This window comes from Lineus longissimus, chromosome 18, assembly GCF_910592395.1.
Source record: "Lineus longissimus chromosome 18, tnLinLong1.2, whole genome shotgun sequence".
Lineage (NCBI taxonomy): Eukaryota > Metazoa > Nemertea > Pilidiophora > Heteronemertea > Lineidae > Lineus > Lineus longissimus.
This window is the reverse complement of record NC_088325.1, coordinates 9,349,113-9,366,802: the sequence shown is the minus strand read 5'-3', so window position 1 is coordinate 9,366,802 and position 17,690 is coordinate 9,349,113. Positions and strand designations below refer to the sequence as shown.

General features: G+C 35.6%; 1 protein-coding gene across 1 annotated transcript in view; it reads left to right on the top strand.

Annotated features, from left to right (window-relative positions):
- The window catches only part of LOC135502218 (ankyrin repeat and KH domain-containing protein 1-like), a 334,848-nt gene that overhangs the window by 51,381 nt on the left and 265,777 nt on the right, over window positions 1-17,690 (top strand). Inside the window, exon 4 of the mRNA XM_064794875.1 lies at window positions 11,506-11,725. Coding sequence (XP_064650945.1) covers window positions 11,506-11,725 — 220 coding nt within the window. The remainder of the gene's footprint in view (window positions 1-11,505; window positions 11,726-17,690) is intronic.

Genomic DNA, 17,690 nt, shown 5'->3' with positions numbered 1-17,690 from the left:
ATGTTAAGAGTTTCTTAGAAAGTGAGATTGAATTTAGAAGAAAGATATTTTCAAAGTACAAAAAAGCATTTAGCGTAATTACTTGCATTAGTCATAGTCTTAATTTTGTAAGCGTTGCGGCTGGCTCAGTTGGTGTGTCTGCACTGGTTGGTGTCATCACAGCACCAATAGGTTTTGCACTTGGTGGAGTGACCATTGGTAGCGCCATTATCTCCTCAGCCCTAAGTTGGAAGAAAAAAGATATCCTGAAGAAAATTGAAAAACATGAGAAGATTGGAATGTTGGCAATTTCAAAACTTAACTCCATCAATGATCTGGTAAGTAAGGCCATGAGTGATTCACACATTTCAACAGATGAGTTTACCTTGATTCTCAAATAAAAGGAAAAATACATTGCCATGAAAAATGCCAACAGAAAAAAACAGAGGGAGGCAAGTTCAGCTGTTGATGTGGAATCTTTAAAGAAGACTCTTTTAGAAGAAGGAAAAAAACTGGCACAAACAGAGATGATAGAGAAACTGAAGTCACAGTAATTAATAACCATTATCACTATTACCCTCAACCATTATCGGTACCATTACCAACCACTGATTTACTAGTGTCACCATCACTGGGATCAGCATTATTGCCATCAGCACCCCCGATGTATGTTGAAAATGTCTGAAAATGTCTGAAAATGTAATTTAATAATTTTTGTTATCCTAAATAGAAATGGTTGATAAAAATGAGAAAATACATTGTTCAACATGTAACAAGGAGATATCATACAGCAATCTTTCAGCACATAGGAAAACCAAAGGGCATCAAAGAATGGAAGGGCATCAAAGAATGGAAGGGCACCAAAGAATGAAGTTAACAAGCCAGTCAGACTCGAGTTCTCGTTCACTGTGTTTACCTAACCCTATTCTACCACAAGATACCAAGAAACTTGAATTCGAGCTACGCTCTCAGGACAAAGTCCGATTCGAGGCTAAGGAATTGGAGAGCATAAAGAATGTGAAGGATATCGAAGTGGTAAAAGAATTTGGTAAACCAGTTGTTACCATTCGTTTGAAAATTAGCAAACAGGCAAAACACGTTTTCGAGTACAGAGGTAAACTGGAAGAAATTCTCTTCAAGCTAACTGATTACCATCATAAAATAAGTATTTCAGTTAAAGCTGAATTTGACAGATCTGGCGAAAAGGTTATCTATCCTATTCAATCTCCAATGGAAAGCATAATTTCAAGAAACCAGGCAATTAATGCCCTAAACAGTCAATTGAACTACATAAAGGACGCGATTGAGGAACGATACTTCGAAGGAAGTGGTCTGAGTTTAAATGAAATCAAGTCGTGCGATCTCACGATATGTTCCTACAATAAATGTAAAGGCGGTCACTACACTAGTTTACCATTCCGAACTAAAGCTGTCATTAATGTTAAATCAAATGATGAGAAATGTTTTCTATGGAGTCTTTTGGCTGCCAAATACCACGACAGCATTTCTTGTGAGAGGCAAAAAGGTTTTAATGCAACAGAAATTACCCCCTACAAGATGTATGAAAATGAGATTAAGATCAAATCATTTCCTGTGTGCGTTCAAAAGGATATCCCTAAGATCGAACAAGACAATGGTATCAAGATTAATGTGTTCAAGTTAGAGAACGAATGGGCTAAAAGCATTTATGCCGCAAAGCTGGAACCACTCTACCTCTCTAAGAACCATGATGATGATGATGTTATCGATATGTTGTATTTCAAGGATCATTTCATGTACATAAGAGATATAAATCTATTCTTCAAGACTGACAGGAATAGTGTATTCATTTGTAGGAGATGCATGAATTACTTTTACAAGAAATCTACACTAGAAAGACATAAATTGAAATGTGGAAAACACGATTACTGTAAGATCAGTCTGCCTCAACCGAATAGTAAATGGTCACAACTTAAGTTTGAAAGCACTCATTCAAGAACAGAGTTCCCTTTGTAATCTATGCTGATTTCGAAGCGATAAGCACAACAGTCAATGATAATACAACTCAGACAGATACCACTAAAAAACTATTCAAACAGATTGCGTCAGCAGTTGGAGTTTACGTTCACTCTGACTACTCACAAATCTACGCCAGTGAGTATCGCTGTCACAGAGGTGCTGATGTAGTTGACGTTTTCTGTAACTGGTTACTCAGAATGGAAGAGACGTTCTCAACTCTACTGAAATACAACATTCCTCTCACCAACATGACAGACGAAGATTTGGTGAGATACTCACAAGAAACAAACTGTTACTACTGCAATGAATTTTTAGGTGATGACAGAGTTCAAGATCACAATCACTACAATGGAGAATACAGAGGTGCTGCTCACAAAGCTTGCAACTTGAATGAAAAGAAAGCCATGTTCGTTCCAGTGTTTTTTCACAATCTCAGTAATTACGATGCTCACCTTTTCATCAGAGAATTGATGTCTAGGTCAAACAAGAAATTGAAGCTTCTTGCTAAAAACGCAGAAGAGTACATTTCATTTGAGTTAGGTTGTTTTAAATTTTTAGACTCTTACAGATTCTTACAGTCTGGATTGGACAACATCACCAAATCTATGGAAGATGATGACTTTAAGATAACAAGGGAGTCTTACCCAAATCCTGACGATTTTAAACTATTGAGGTAGAAAGGATCAGTGCCTTATTCATTTTACACATCACATGAAAGTTACAGTGTTACTCACTTAGAGAAGTCTATGTTCTTTGATGAATTGAAGAATGAAATGGCGGATGATTCAGTTTACCTAAAATCCAAAGACATATGGGATCATTTCAAGATCAGAAATCATGGAGAGTTCATCGACCTGTACCTCAAAACAGACGTTCTTTTGTTAGCTGATTTATTCGAGAAATTCAGGGACGTTAATTGAAACAATTTCCAGATCGATCCTTGTCACTGCTATTCAGCTCCTGGCTTGACCTGGTTAGCCGGATTGAAACACACAGACATAAATCTCGAACTTCTTACCAATACCGATATCCTACTTACTTTTGAAAAGGCAATAAGAGGTGGAATTTCAGGTGTGATGGGAACAAGACATGTCAAGGCAGATGAACACCACAAACTACTCTACATAGACGCAAATAATCTCTATGGCTGGGCAATGATGGAAAGTCAGCCTTACGGCAGTTTTCAAATGTTTGACGATACCATTATCAAAGCAAACATAACTTATCAGGATATCATGTCAATTCCTAAGGACAGTAAAGTAGGATATCTTTTCGAAGTAGATTTAGGTTATCCAGAGGAAATCAAGTTCAAGTCAAAGAGCTTCCCATTCTGTCCAGAATCTCTTTTCAAAGACGACGACGAATTAAGCCCTTACCAGAAAGAGTTACTTGGTGACGAGAAGAGGTCAAGGGTAGAAAAATTGATCCTCACACAGAAGGACAAGACCAACTACATCGTGCATTACAGACTTTTACAGTTTTACTTAAAGCAAGGAATGATACTGAAAAAGGTCCATTCTTTCATCAGTTTCAAACAATCAAAGTGGTTAAAATCATACATCGACTTCAACACTAAAAAGAGGATGGCTTCTACTACTGATTTCGAGAAAGATTACTTCAAATTAATGAACAATGCTTTCTACGGAAAGACATGTAAAAACGTAGGGAACAGGGTAGAAATTGAACTGGTGACAGATAGGGAAAGTGCCAAGAACTTAATGACAAAGTCCCAGGTTTTCATCGATTAACATCTTTGACGAAAGTAGCGCGGCAATTTGCATGAGGAAAACATCAATAAAGTTTAACAAGCCAATCTACATAGGAGCTGCAGTACTGGAGTTGTCCAAGCTGCTGATGTATGAATTTTACTACAACATACTTCAACCTTACTTTGGTGAGAAAAACCTAGAACTTCTTTATTTGGACACGGGTTCTTTCGTTTTAAAGATCAAAACAGACGATTTAACAGCAGACCTTAAAGAGTTAAAGGATCACTTCGACTTCAGTAATTACCCAAAGGATAATCCTCTTTACGACACTAGCAAGAAGACAGTTCCAGGCTACTTTAAGCATGAGCTGGGAGGAGACGAAATGATAGAATTTATTGCCTTGAGAAGTAACATGTATGCGTACAGAACCAAGACTATGTCTGGAGAGCAAGGCTCGTCTAAAAATCCAGAAACAAAGAAATTGAAGGGAATCGCTAAGAATGTAGTGAATAAGTCTATTACATTTGATGACTACGTTGATTGTCTTGAAAACACTAAGACTTTTAATCACAAAATGCGTCATCTGAGATCAGAAAAGCATCAAATGTATCTGGAAGAGATTGACAAGAAAAGCTTAAGTCCTTTAGATGATAAGCGTTTCATCTTAGAGGATGGCATCTCTACATTGCCTTTCGGCATGTACTATGAAAAATACATTGATTACAGTGATTTAATTAATGTTTAACCTTAATGAATGTTCAACCTTAATGAATGTTTAATTAATTAAATAGAAATGGACTTCATAATTTTTGAGAATGAATGCGATGAAGCCATATTTGAGCTTAACTTAACAGACCCATTGAACATAAAATCGATCACTTTGAAATTGATTTCATTCTTTAACTCTTGGTACCCTGGTGATTTTCTAACTGGGTATGGTAACATATTAATGAATATTTACTTCAAAACTAAAACCATAAGTACTACCAAGATAATGCATGATAGTCATTACAGTTTATCAGACTTCTGTAATTCTATTCAAAGTACATTTCTAAATAGAGGAATCAATCATGTTAATTTCTACTGCGACAAAAGCAATTACCTGATAATTGAGCTAACGGAAAATAAGGTATTCAAATTAAGTAAAGTAGATGAAGAGGCCCAAATGTATTATCGAGTTAGGAATGAAAACTTAGGTTTCAAACAAACAGAATTTAATCAAAAAGGAAAATACTACTCCACCAAGCCACTTAACTTTTACAGAAAAGAACTATTTTTAAGATCAAATTTGGTTGACAAAGCTAAGACCCTCTACAACAATAAACCTTCTGACATTTTATGTATCGTTCCTGTTGAAGATGGTGACCAGGTTAAATACCAGAGATATGAACTCAATTGTAAGAAAATAGTGAACAAAAAATGTACAAATCAAGTCAAATTTGAAATCACTGATGAGAATGGTAAAATAGTTAATTTCAGAGGTAGCTCAGTTACTTTAAATTTTTCACTTGAAACTAAGAATAGTGTGTTTGAGTAATTCGTGCTGTATCACTTGAATAAATTTTACTCCATTAAACTAAGATTACATGTTTTAGGAGTTGTGTAACAGTTATCTTTCCCTTCTGGTTTACTATCTTCTGGTTTACTACCCTTTAATTTGCTTACTTCTGGTTTACTACCTTCTGGTTTACTACCTACTCGTACTTTCTTGTTAGTTTTAATCTTAGGATAGCAGTAAATGATGACTGCAAAACCAAATGCAGCTAAAATGACATACAGTGTTGTACTCCTGGAACTTCCAGTATTTCAGGTAACCTCAGGCTCTGGTTGAGTTAAACTTTGTTCGGGTTCATCGTCTTTCCTGGGTTCATCATCTTTCCTGGGTTCATCATCTTTCCCAGTAAACCTCTCCTTTTTTGACTTCTTGAATTTCTGAGATCTTTTACCTAATTCTCGAGACCATGCAATTTGTTTTTCTGTTCTTGCTCTCTTAATGGGCTTTTCACTGTCCGTCACTCGAGCTATGCTCTCGGTCTCTGCTTTCTGGACTTTGTTCGGTTCCACTTCCATGTTCGGTTCCACTCCCATTTAATCTTATGAAATTTTCATTTTCATTAGCAGATTTTGTTTCTTGTCAATGTCCTAAAGTTATCAGTGTTGATGAGGCAAGAGCAGTTAGTGCACCCATTCTCAAACTCAACCATCCTAACCATCTGTCCAATTCATTGGTAACAATGTAATCATTTCTTAGGTCTTCGTACAGCTGGTCTTCGTCATCAACAGGCAAGAAAAACTTTGTTAATTTAGTGTAAGTTTTTAAGACTGTCTTACCCAATGAATCGTTAAGTCTGGCAGCCATCTTTGTCTGGTAGATTCTATGATGTTTCAATACTTCCTTCTCATTCATTGCGTCTAAGTCATTAAATGTGAACTGTTTATTCAGGAAATCCTTGCTTTTACCTGTTGCAACCAGAACTTCGAAGTCTTGTTTAGCTTTAAGGCCATTTTCAGTTAAATTAGCTTTAAGGCCATTTTCAGTTAAATTTTGTTGAGAGCTAGTCGAGCTTTGTTGGCAACTAGGGTTAACTAGATCTTGACTAGAACTTACTAAATTTGAACTATTTAACGCCTTGTTAGAAGCTTGTTGCTTTGTTGTGTAATTCTGTTGGTAATTAGCAGTGTTCTGTTGAAAGTTAGCTGCATTCTGTTGGTAATTAGTTGCAATGGGATTAGCTAGATTTGAACTAGAATTAACTGAATTTAAACTAGAATTAACTGGAGTCACTCCATTAACTGGGATTACTCCAATTTGTTTCATTTGTTGTTCAATGACTGACTGGGTATTCATTTATTTGAAAGGAAAATTACTTCCAGTCAAAGCCCATTCCAGAAAAATCCTTTACAGGAAAAGTCCTAATAGGGTATCTCGATCCTGGACAGAATGGCAAGTTCTAGACTACATGGTAAATGGTAACATTTACTGGTATCTTGCACCTCTAATGCCTTCAATAAAATTTCACTTTGTTTATCGATTGCTTGTTCATTTTCATATTCAAGCCTGTAATTTTTGAAGAAAATCCTTCCTAAGAAACCAGACCATAGTGATCTCAAATCATCCAGTCGGGCCTTATCACTTGGATTCGGTTTCAATACTACATAATCAATTTTCAATGCTTTAAATGCTTGGTGTAAAAACAGCTTGTAATTTATGTTAATTTCAACTCCCCCGTAATGAAGATATTTAAGGAATGCCAAGAAAACCATTCTGAGATCTGTGAAATTTTCTTTGGTCAACTGAGGTTTACCAATTGCTCTGTTAATGAATTCAATTTCTAAATAAATGTCACACTCTAGGCCAGGTAAAACATCATTGGGTTTGAGTTTAACGAGACCAAATCGTAAGGCATTCAGGACTGTTTTTTCATAGCTGGCCGCACAGAGCCATTTTCTTGGACTTGAGAAGTAAACCTTAATCCTATTTTCAACAAAATGTTTCAAATCATTTACCAATAAATCTGACAGACGTGTCTGGCCAAGGTTTATGATGATGTGGTCAAAGTAACGTGTTTTGTTCTCAATGGTGATTTCTGGATTCTTAAAGTCATCACTGTCAGTGGTCGAATTGCAATTCCTGCAGTATGTGTAGAGTTGCTTGGCCGGTCTGTCAAAATTCAGTTTTTTCTGGCATTCAAAAAGTGTCCATCGTTTGCAGTTATGGCACAATTGAGCATCACTTCCTGTGAATGTATCATACTGTTTCATAGGTGTTACCCTAGGTTTTGACGTAGATAGTCGTACATCCACTTCCCTATTACTGACTCCACCACTTGCAATGGTCAGATCCTTTCGGAATACGTCATGGAAGCTTGGTACTAGGATATCCTGGTCTGTGATGGAGTTGTCTAGTCTGGTTTCGGATATGCATAATATGTCGATGTCAGGTGGAAGTTCCGCGTAGAGGTTGTCAGTTTTGTTGCGTAGGCTGTTGATGTTGATAGAGAAAAGTTTGGGCCCGGGATTTGATTCCACGTCTCCTGATAAGACGATTATATTTGAAAAGTTGAAGTGTGTGGTTGGGATTGTCGTGACGCTAGTCCCAGCATGTTCCGATGGAGAAGTGATGGCGAGTAGAATGCAATGTACGGAGAAAGCTAGCGAAGCTAGGAGTAATATATACAGAATGTACGAGGGCATGGTGTCAGGGGATGTGTTACACCTGGTTGTGCTCAATTTCCCATTTAGTTTTAAGGATAGTGCCTTGATGTTGCGTTTCGAAGAGATGAACGAAAACGATATTTGTTGGAGAGTGATGTAGGACTGGATTGAGAAGGGGTTAAAACGGTTAGCTTCAGGCGCGTGCCTGGATGAAGTGTGGTGCATTGGTGCATAAATGACAAAAAAACGAAGAAGTAGAAAGCAGAGCGTCTAAGCATAGCCCTGTATAGGGCAAGACAGTTGATGAGTGGCGAAAGTGACCGTGGTGAGTGGGCCGGTAGGCCTTGTCGGATGTCCTGTATGTAATTATCGGCTCAATCTATTTCAACCGTTTTGTTGCTGTTCTTTTACTCTTGTCCTGTGTCATGTTGATGCAGCGTCTCTAGCAGTGCCAGTGAAGTGAGAAACTGGATTCAGTGAATCCGAAGGGAAAGCAGAGGAGACACTCCCTTTTTTTCTAACCTTTGAGTTATCCGAGAAAACCCTAGGATCCTATGCTTAGGTTAATGGAGGATTAACTCTGAGTAAATCCAGGGTTGATTCCAGCTTTGGTCCCAGTGGGAATGAGCTCAGATGAACTCAGAGTTAACTCAAATATAATTCAATTCAGCCTTACTCAACATTTGACCTCACCCTATGTCTTATTGGCATAAGCAAATTTGGTCAGAAATCAGTGCTTCCTTGAAAAATCCTCTCCTCTAAACATAAAACCGGTTACCATAGTTATCAAATTGTCTAATGTCTAATTTCTAATCATTGGTGCAATGCTCTGAAATAAAAATACTCTATTTGGCAATTTAAGATCGAATTCCTCGTGTCCATATAGTTTGGAATTGTCTGATTCTGGAAACTCCACACCAACTTGGTCAAGAAAACAAGGCAAACATATTTCAACCACCATCTGACTGCACGATTTACCAACTATGGTAAATCTTACTTGAGGAAAAATTGAATATACTTGAACATGACACATTTGTAGGATCAATTCTGTCCAGTAGTTTTAGCTAATCCTAGGGTCTGCTTTTTCTTTGAAGTGTGAACACCCAGGTCCCTGTGGTTATAAGAATTAGCGTAAGACATACCTCGCAGGGTCTCTGAGTAAGCTACTTTTATAAACTATAGTACCTTGAATAACAAAATTTCAAAGGAAAATTTCCTCTGTCAAGAAATGTTGTCTAAGACCTGTACTTTTATTCTAGCATGAAAGTTATTTGATGAATCGACACTGAAAGGTAAAAATATCCCAGGGAAGTTTAGTATTGTTTTGTCAGGTCACGCTTAACAGTTTTCCTGAAAGTGCATTACGTCAGAATGTTCTTTCAGTTGCAAATGACAGCCATTTCAAAATGCGTTTAGAAGGCGCTTTTTAGCAAATGACCAAGTGGTGCTGTACACCACTGGAAAGGCCGTGATCTCCACGTTCTATAGGAACCCACCTCATGTATTTAATAAATACAAGTCAGTATTTAGCGCAGGATTGGCTCCAAGCACTTTAGGTCACGCCAAACTAAATATTTCAAACCAGACCCCCAAAACGCGATTTTTAAATATTTTCTTAGAGTTAAATCCGAAAATACCGGGTTTCATGCGAAGCACCATAGCTTATGCTCGAGAAAAGTGCGATGAGAAATGCAGTTTAGTCTGCTTTTTTTCGAAATATTTAAATTTTTGTCCAAAACAAGAAAAAAACGCACAAAACTGAAAAGTGCAACAGCTGATCGTCCGACCGACACACAGTCCAAACAAGTGACGCCTACGCGGCCCATCCTTCATACCAATCTATTGAACAATGCACCCGGTTATGTCCCAACTCGTACATGTACTATTTCAGTGCTAGATATGATAGGCAGCAGCAAATCCAACATTTTAGGAATTAAGGTGTAGGGGTTGCAAGGCAGATGAATCCACAGAAACTCTTTAAAGCTACCTCAGATAGAGCAATTTCTCCTGAAAACCCCTGAAAAACTTATTCTCCTCCCATTCCTGTTATAATTCTTTTTCCTGAAAAATATTTTACTAGTAATAATCCTGTCCTAAGACTTACCAATGGTAAGCGTATCAGTCAAATCCGCTACCCCCCCCCCCCTTGTCACGTTTTACAGATTTTGCAAAGTCTATTCATGGACGGACACTTCAAAACTAATTCCTTGTTAAATAATTATTCATCATAAAACTGAACCTCTCATCTCTACTTCGTGCGAGTAGTGCAATGCCCTTATCGCCCAACAGTCCGTATCACAGCAATTGATGCATCATAAAGTCATATGCGAGTTTTTTCTTATCTCCAAACGTGGTCAGTTTCACGATGCAAACGCCCCCAGCCAGTAGAGATTGCTGTCACAAATCATTGTGGCTAAATTTACGCAGGGTGCTTGCATAATGATCGATGTCTGGAGAGGTTATCAATACAAATATAGGCCTATAGTATTCGGTTAGGATCATTCACTACCGTGCGTTGAATCTGTACACAGGCAACCGAATTGGATCCGAGAGGAGAAGATGTGCGCTGCGTCAATTAATCTCTTCAACAGGCTCTTTCTACGACAACATCTAGAGCAGCTAATACTGCCATCCTACCACCTTCGTCGATCACGAGGAAAATATTTGAAAATACTTAGCTAGGTGTCTACTTGAGGTACCTCTATAGGAACCTTAAGGAAGACTAAGATTTAAGGAAAATACTTAAGTATTTTCCAAATTAAGATGTTTTATGCATATCACTAAAGATATGGAGCCTCTTGGCAAGAACTTAGGGAAAATACTTAAAGTAAAGGAAATTTTGACACTTCAGATCCTTTATGCATACGGACCCAGGACATACAAACAGGAAATGAGTAGGTTCATTTTCACTGCTCGAGAAAATTTAAAATATAGGACGAAACGTTGGTCTTGCGAAATCCCCTTTGGAAGCCGACGGTTCAAATATACAGCGCGAGAAAGGCCGATGCCGAACTCTCGGGAATGTTCGTGATGTGTGTTTGTATCTTCTACTGAATATACCCGTTACTGCCAGTGCACAAATCGAAAACGAGATATTCTCTGCAAACACCGTAGGGTGCACATCGAGTGAGAGCGTCCAGCGATCAGCGTATAACATATTTACACGAATACGTTTGAATTGCCACCGCACTGCATAGCTAAGACTTTCATTTTAAAAATGGTAGTGCAAAGTGGTTGAATTGTTTTCAGACTTTGTCGGCCGAATATTTTATGTAGTGATCTCTGGACGCTCTCGCTCGATGTTCAACCTACGGTTTTTGCAGATAATGCCTCGCTTTCGATTTGTGCACTTCTGGTAATCATGGTAATGAGTACATGTTTATTCAGTAAAATATCCAAATGCATATTTGACCCGTCAGCCTAAAGGCAACCCTTGTGACTAACAAATGCTGTCGCTTATTTGGAGGCGCCCAGATAATCTGTACAATCTGGATGAGGTCAATTTAAATGGAATCGGCCAATTTGGTACCAGTGCAGAATCCCTAAATAAAGAGGTTGTCCTTAACATAGAGTGGTGCCTGCTAAAGGGAGGTTCCACTTTAGGGTAAGTGATTTAGATTAGATACACACTTTGGCTCTTACCATGACCACACCTATTTTCCAGCAACCCTTCAGAGGCAAAGCGACGGTTACTGTTACAGATGTGGGCTGCACAGGGCTGAAGGAGGGCCAGAAACGGACCAGAAGCACCGTAATAGTACACGTGAATAAGGACCAGAAAGAGCACATTATCAATTGTACAGCTGAAAACGTTATTGGGGAAAAGGCGATTTCCAAGACGAAAGATGTCATATATAGCAGGTCATACACTGCTCAAAATGATGGTAAGCATCTTCATTTTTGGGCTTCAAAAGTTTTGTTTATTTTTCGTGATCTCTATTGCATGCATTAATATTAGTGAAAAATATTTTTTACTGCACTTGGAATGAGGGAATGAAATGAGGCTACACATTTCAAGTAAAAAGTATGCACTAGTTTTTGCATATCATAAAAGAAATTACAAAACGGTCAACCTGTCATACAATAGTTTAGAATATCATGAGTTAGCTTATATAACATCTGTCTAGGTCTCTGAATAGGCTGATGACAATGACTGTATGACTATCCATGACAATTCCTCAAATCAGCCCAAAACATCGTTTTCTTGCTTATCTAAGGAAAAAAAGTCCATTACCAATCCGACCATAATTTCCTATTACTACAGTGTGTACACACCAAACACACACCATTCTAGGCCTTACTCTTTCTATCAACGTTCACATACAATGATCCAGGAAGTAGGCCAATATTTAGATAAGATCACTAGAGCATTGATCTAAACTGTATGATTTAATAGTAGAATAGGACTTCTTTTCTGATTGACATAGACTTATGGTAACTGTACTTGATTTCCACACATAAGTCCCGGTGTGGCGGGGATAGTAGTCCTAGGGCTGATAGTCCGTGTAACAATAGCCCGCATTGCTAAATGTTTTGGTTAGGGTTAGCGGTACAATAGATCATGCTGCTTAATTGGTCAAATACAATGCTACCAGACTATGACTCCAGGGGGACTATATCCGCTGTCACACCGGGTTGACATCACAACCTGGTCGGGTGAAATATTTAGTTACAAGATTTAGTTACCTGATAGGTGGCACTGTTCGAGTGAAAGATATAGTTACATGAATACCTGACAACCCGTCTGTCATCAAGCAAGGAAAATGTTTACCTTGACGAACATCCTTTTGAAAATGACCGTTGCTAACGGCCGGCTCTATGTACGTACATCATGCAGTGCAGAATGCATTGTGGTTAGACTAGATAGGGGTAACCGCAGTGGGGAAATCAAAACCTACTGCCTGTATAAGTGAAACTAGGGAAGAGGATTCACCAAATAGTGGCATAACTGACAACTGTACATTTAATAAACTATTCTTATGGAAATGGAATGCAGAATGTACAACTATGTACCATTAGCAGAGTACTTTAGCAGGCGTGGGAACCAATGGGGTCATGAAGAGGGTTGTATTCGACCTAGGGTTATCCCTGGTATGTCTACCCTTAGTGAGACCCCTGTACATGATGCCCCTAATTTGTCTATGAACACTAACCCAATAATGAAGCAGTATGACACGAGTACAGAAGCGAAAGCTGAATTATGCTATAATTGTAAACGATGGACACTGTTTGAATACAAGAGAGATTTGAATCCAACATGGCTGAGCATAGTAAAACAATGCATTACAAGTTCTGCATCAATTATAATGAAACTGCTTATGATGATGACTTCAAAAGTCTTGAGATTAACATTGAGAATAAAACAAAATACTTTGATTACATACTTAGAAGGGTTGGCCAGCGACATCTGTCAGAAAGAGAAGTAAATGATTTAAAAGATAACGTTGGAAGTAATTTTTAAAAGAGTTACTTCTAAAACCCAAGAAAATGGCTGTGTGGTTCCAGATATTAAAAGACAATTCAGTGTGCAATGTAATCTGGTATAGCCAAACTACCATTCTAATTTCTCTTTAGAAATATCTTAAATGTGATCTTTAAGATACTTCCGATAAATTCTAATTACATTCATGAGTTGTTCATTTGTGTATAGATTTTCTGAATTTTTATAGTCTGCACATTTCATTTTAATATCAAGGTGTTGACTGGTCTAAATCTATCCTCGTATTGTTTTTCGGCCAATCCAATATCGCAATAATTTTCAATACATTTTGTATATTGTTCAATACATTCTGAATAATTGTTTGTATTTATTTCGAATGTTCCTTTTGATTATATAAACCAATATGTGTGTATCTTTCTTTTTGATGATGCTGTTTTAAAAATGGTGTAATTTTATGTGTTTTACATTTCCTTTCTATGGTAAATTTATTTAATATCTCCTCATTTACTTTGACGTGGCCAATAGCTAGTGTGGAGATATTATCTTTACCAATTATTATTTTATCGTCATGTTTATCTAATGCGATCTTATTTATTGTTTCACTATTGATTTCATGTTTGTGTGATCGAAATGTATTCACTTTAACATTTTTCACTTTATTGTCAAAATTACATTTGTGATAATCATCAAATGTTATTGACTTGTCTACAACTGATTTTTTCACACCTTTGCATTTCTTCGTTTCATCCAAATCTGAATCAAGTTTAAAACTGTATAATTTAGGTCTAAGACCTACAAATTGTGCAATTGATTTTCAATTTGCTTCATCTTTGAACTTTCCTAATACTTTCTTGTTCATAATTGGGATTCCGGATGGATGATTTGTAGAATATGCTGAAGTATCAAAATATTTTTCAACATCCTGAGAAATTTCTTTGTAGAAATCTTCTGTTTCAATATGATACATTAAAGAGTCCGTATCTGTCATGAGTAGTTTAGCTTGTGGATATTTTTTAAGGATATAATTATAGTGAAAATCATACATTATATTTTTTGAAATATCTAGAATAGCTTGACCAACATAAATGTGTATGTTTAAAAATAGATTGCCTTCTTGTGAATGTACGGCTACAAGATCTTCATTAAAGAGTGTGGCTCTTCTGAAGTTAGGATTACTCAATTTTGTCTCAAGTTGTTTCACATTTGTACATAATGTGATATCTCGCCTCAATCGAATATTCTCCATCGTTTTTCCAAAAATACTATTGTTCATCAATTTAAACAAATCTTTTTCAAAATCATTCATTGCTGAAGATCTTAAGTTCGTGCTTAAATCAATATAGTTTTTCAAAAAAACTTTTTCTTTATATTTGATGCCACGATGTATTTTAGTTAGTTTTAAACCTAATGATAGATACAATTTCAATGAAGAATAATGTAACACAATTTAGTTTTTATCACTCAAATTTCGAGTTAATTTATTGTTCAAATGTTCTGGATCGACATAATGGATAATCATTATGTAGATCATGTAGATTTTCCGGATATTCTAAGTCAACTTCTAAAGTGCAAGGGATATTTTCCCAATCTTGAAACTCATTTTTCGACATGTATCTGAAATTTTTATAAGGTAATTGTTCACTCATGGCTAAGCCGTATAAGTTATTTGCATCTAGATGCATAATATAACTTGACTTTTCATTTTTGATAACATTTTTCATATATGGATTATTTGCCTTTGCATATCGATTTGAAATCATTGAAATTTCTCCTCTAATTCCTTTTTCAATAAACATGTACATGTCCGAATCGGTTAATAATTCTAAATTTACTTTAGTTGACTTCAACATTGCATCCCACGATAATCCTGGCGCTGTGTAATACCATACTGGATCTAGATTGTAATTTTCTAAACAATGATCTCTAAAATTTTCAAGAATATCTGCTAATAACAATACATCGGTTTTCAAGTATAATTCATGATAATCTCTAAAAGTTTTACATTTGAATGTTTTCCATACTTTTTGAGCGTGGGTGTATTGTTCATCTGAAATATGTGAATCATTCAATTTTGAGTAGAATTCTTCTTTTGAAGGTAACTGAGTTTCTTCAAATTTTTCAATTGAATCAAACCAATCATATGGATAAACTCCCTTTTTAGTCATGAGTTCAAATTGATCATGTTTAAAGAATTTAGAAACATGTTTCATCTGATTATGATTTAGATTTTTAATGAGTTTATCGAGTGATGATTGCATTAAACGATAACTGTCGAGAAATCTCATATCAAATTTTTTAGTGTCATTATTTATATTTTTATTTTTAAATTGTGAAAACAAATTGGGATAAAATCGGGTACTTTGTAGTTCAAATTGCAATTGTTGTGCGCTGCACCTCTATACCTGCCTGTGAAATGACAATGATCTAAACTTTGTAGTTTTATCGGTAAACTTTTTATTGCAAAGGTAAACATTCTTTTGCATTATCATAATCAATAAGAGCTTGACCTTTTAGTTCGGGTTTGGGTTTGGCTTGTTTGAAACATGTATTATATAAGTTAATAAGTTAACTAAATTTTCACAAAAGATTTTAGTTACATTTTCAATAGCATCTGCTGTATATTCAACTAAGTAATTTTTAGCTTTAATTAGATCTTTGGTGAATATGACCCTATATGCAAAACTATTGACACATGGTTTTGATACTGTTCCATGCTTGATCCTAGTTCATTTTGCATTTTTTCTAAAGATGATTCAAAATCCGCTACAATAATAACTGGATGTTTTTGGTTCTTTTTAAAATTTTAAAATTTGAGTGAGTTTTTAGGAAATTGTGGAAATTCCTGTCGAACGCATTCATACTTCTTGCATTCTTTTAAATGTAGTTCAAGCTTGTATTTGCCTGGAATTTTTTGACCTGTTTTGAGTTTATGATTGTAGAATACTTTTAAGCATCTATTACAAATGTGTGCTTGTGTATGTTCGCTTGAATATTGTGCTGAAATAAGTCTTGACATATTTTTGATCCATGAATAATGTGATTTTCTTTGTTAAATGTCAATTGATTTTTCAAGTGGAGAATCTGATTGTTCGGTTTCTGGTTATAAATTGATATAGCTTTCATTTGGAAGATTTTCTTTCTTTGAAATGTATAATGGGCAAATTGAATATTCATTACCTGAAATTTCCCTTTTAGTTTTAAGTTCTTCTTCTTCTAAAGTTTAAAATGATTATAGTACACATTAATGCCAATATCAGGATTATTTTTCTCAAATGTTTTAATGTCACGTTCGGATGCTGGAAAATTTACATTTTCAAACATTTTTTGAATACGTGAACGTTTAACCAATTTTTCAAAATGTGCTACACGTAACTTAATTTGATCGGAGTATAAACAAGATAAAATCCCATATTTGAAACATTGTTGATCATCATTTTTCACATTAATGATCGCTTTTTTATTTTAAATGTAATCTGGTAAAGGTAAATAACTACTGCCTTTCAAAGGTTTATATTTGTGTTTTTTAATATCAAAATCGACAATATATAAAAATTTCCAACCTGATCCTTTTGTTTGAAGATTTTCGAAATCGTTTATAATATCTAAAATAATTTGACTGTAATCAATTGACTGACCTTTCAAGATATTTTGTGGCTTTGAGTTCAATTGAAATTGTTGCCTGTTTGTGAGTCATATCTTGACATCATTACTGTTAAAACTGTAATAATTTTAACTGCATTGTCATTCATTTCATTAATTTTATCAATAACTGATGGTTTGATTAATTTTAGATATGATTCAATATCATAATCTTTCAAACCTTTGATTGATGCGATTTCAGTAGCATGCTGTAATGCATGCTCTTTAAATCTCCATTCAAACGACTTCTGAATTAAATTTTGAATTTTAGCCTTTGTCATGCTAGATTTAATTTTCAAGCTCTTTTGCTTTTTGAACCCAATCTTTTTTGAAAATTTTTTTAACTGGTGGTTTTCTCAAAAGTTCTTTAAGTTTTTCAATTGAAAGATTATGGCAATTTCTGTAGCCTTGTTGTCTAGCTTGATCTAACAATGGTTTTTTGATTGAAATTTTTGGTTTGAGTAGTTTAGGCTTAATGTCTGAAATTTTTGTACTTTTTAATCTTTCTTTTTAAAAGCGTTTCAATCTCAACCTTGGGAGTTTTTCTGGCATGAACTTCAACTCGCTGAGCCACAACTCGTTTTTCAATTTGATACAATTTTGAAATATCATTATCAATTTTAACTGGAATTTCCTGTTCAGTATTAGGAATTTGACTCAACTTTTCAAGTAAATTCGTTCTTGAAAGTGAACTATAATTTTTCACTTTGTGTCTGAAGGTTAACACCTTCATTTCATCAGTAGATAAAAAATCAAAAATTTATTTTCTT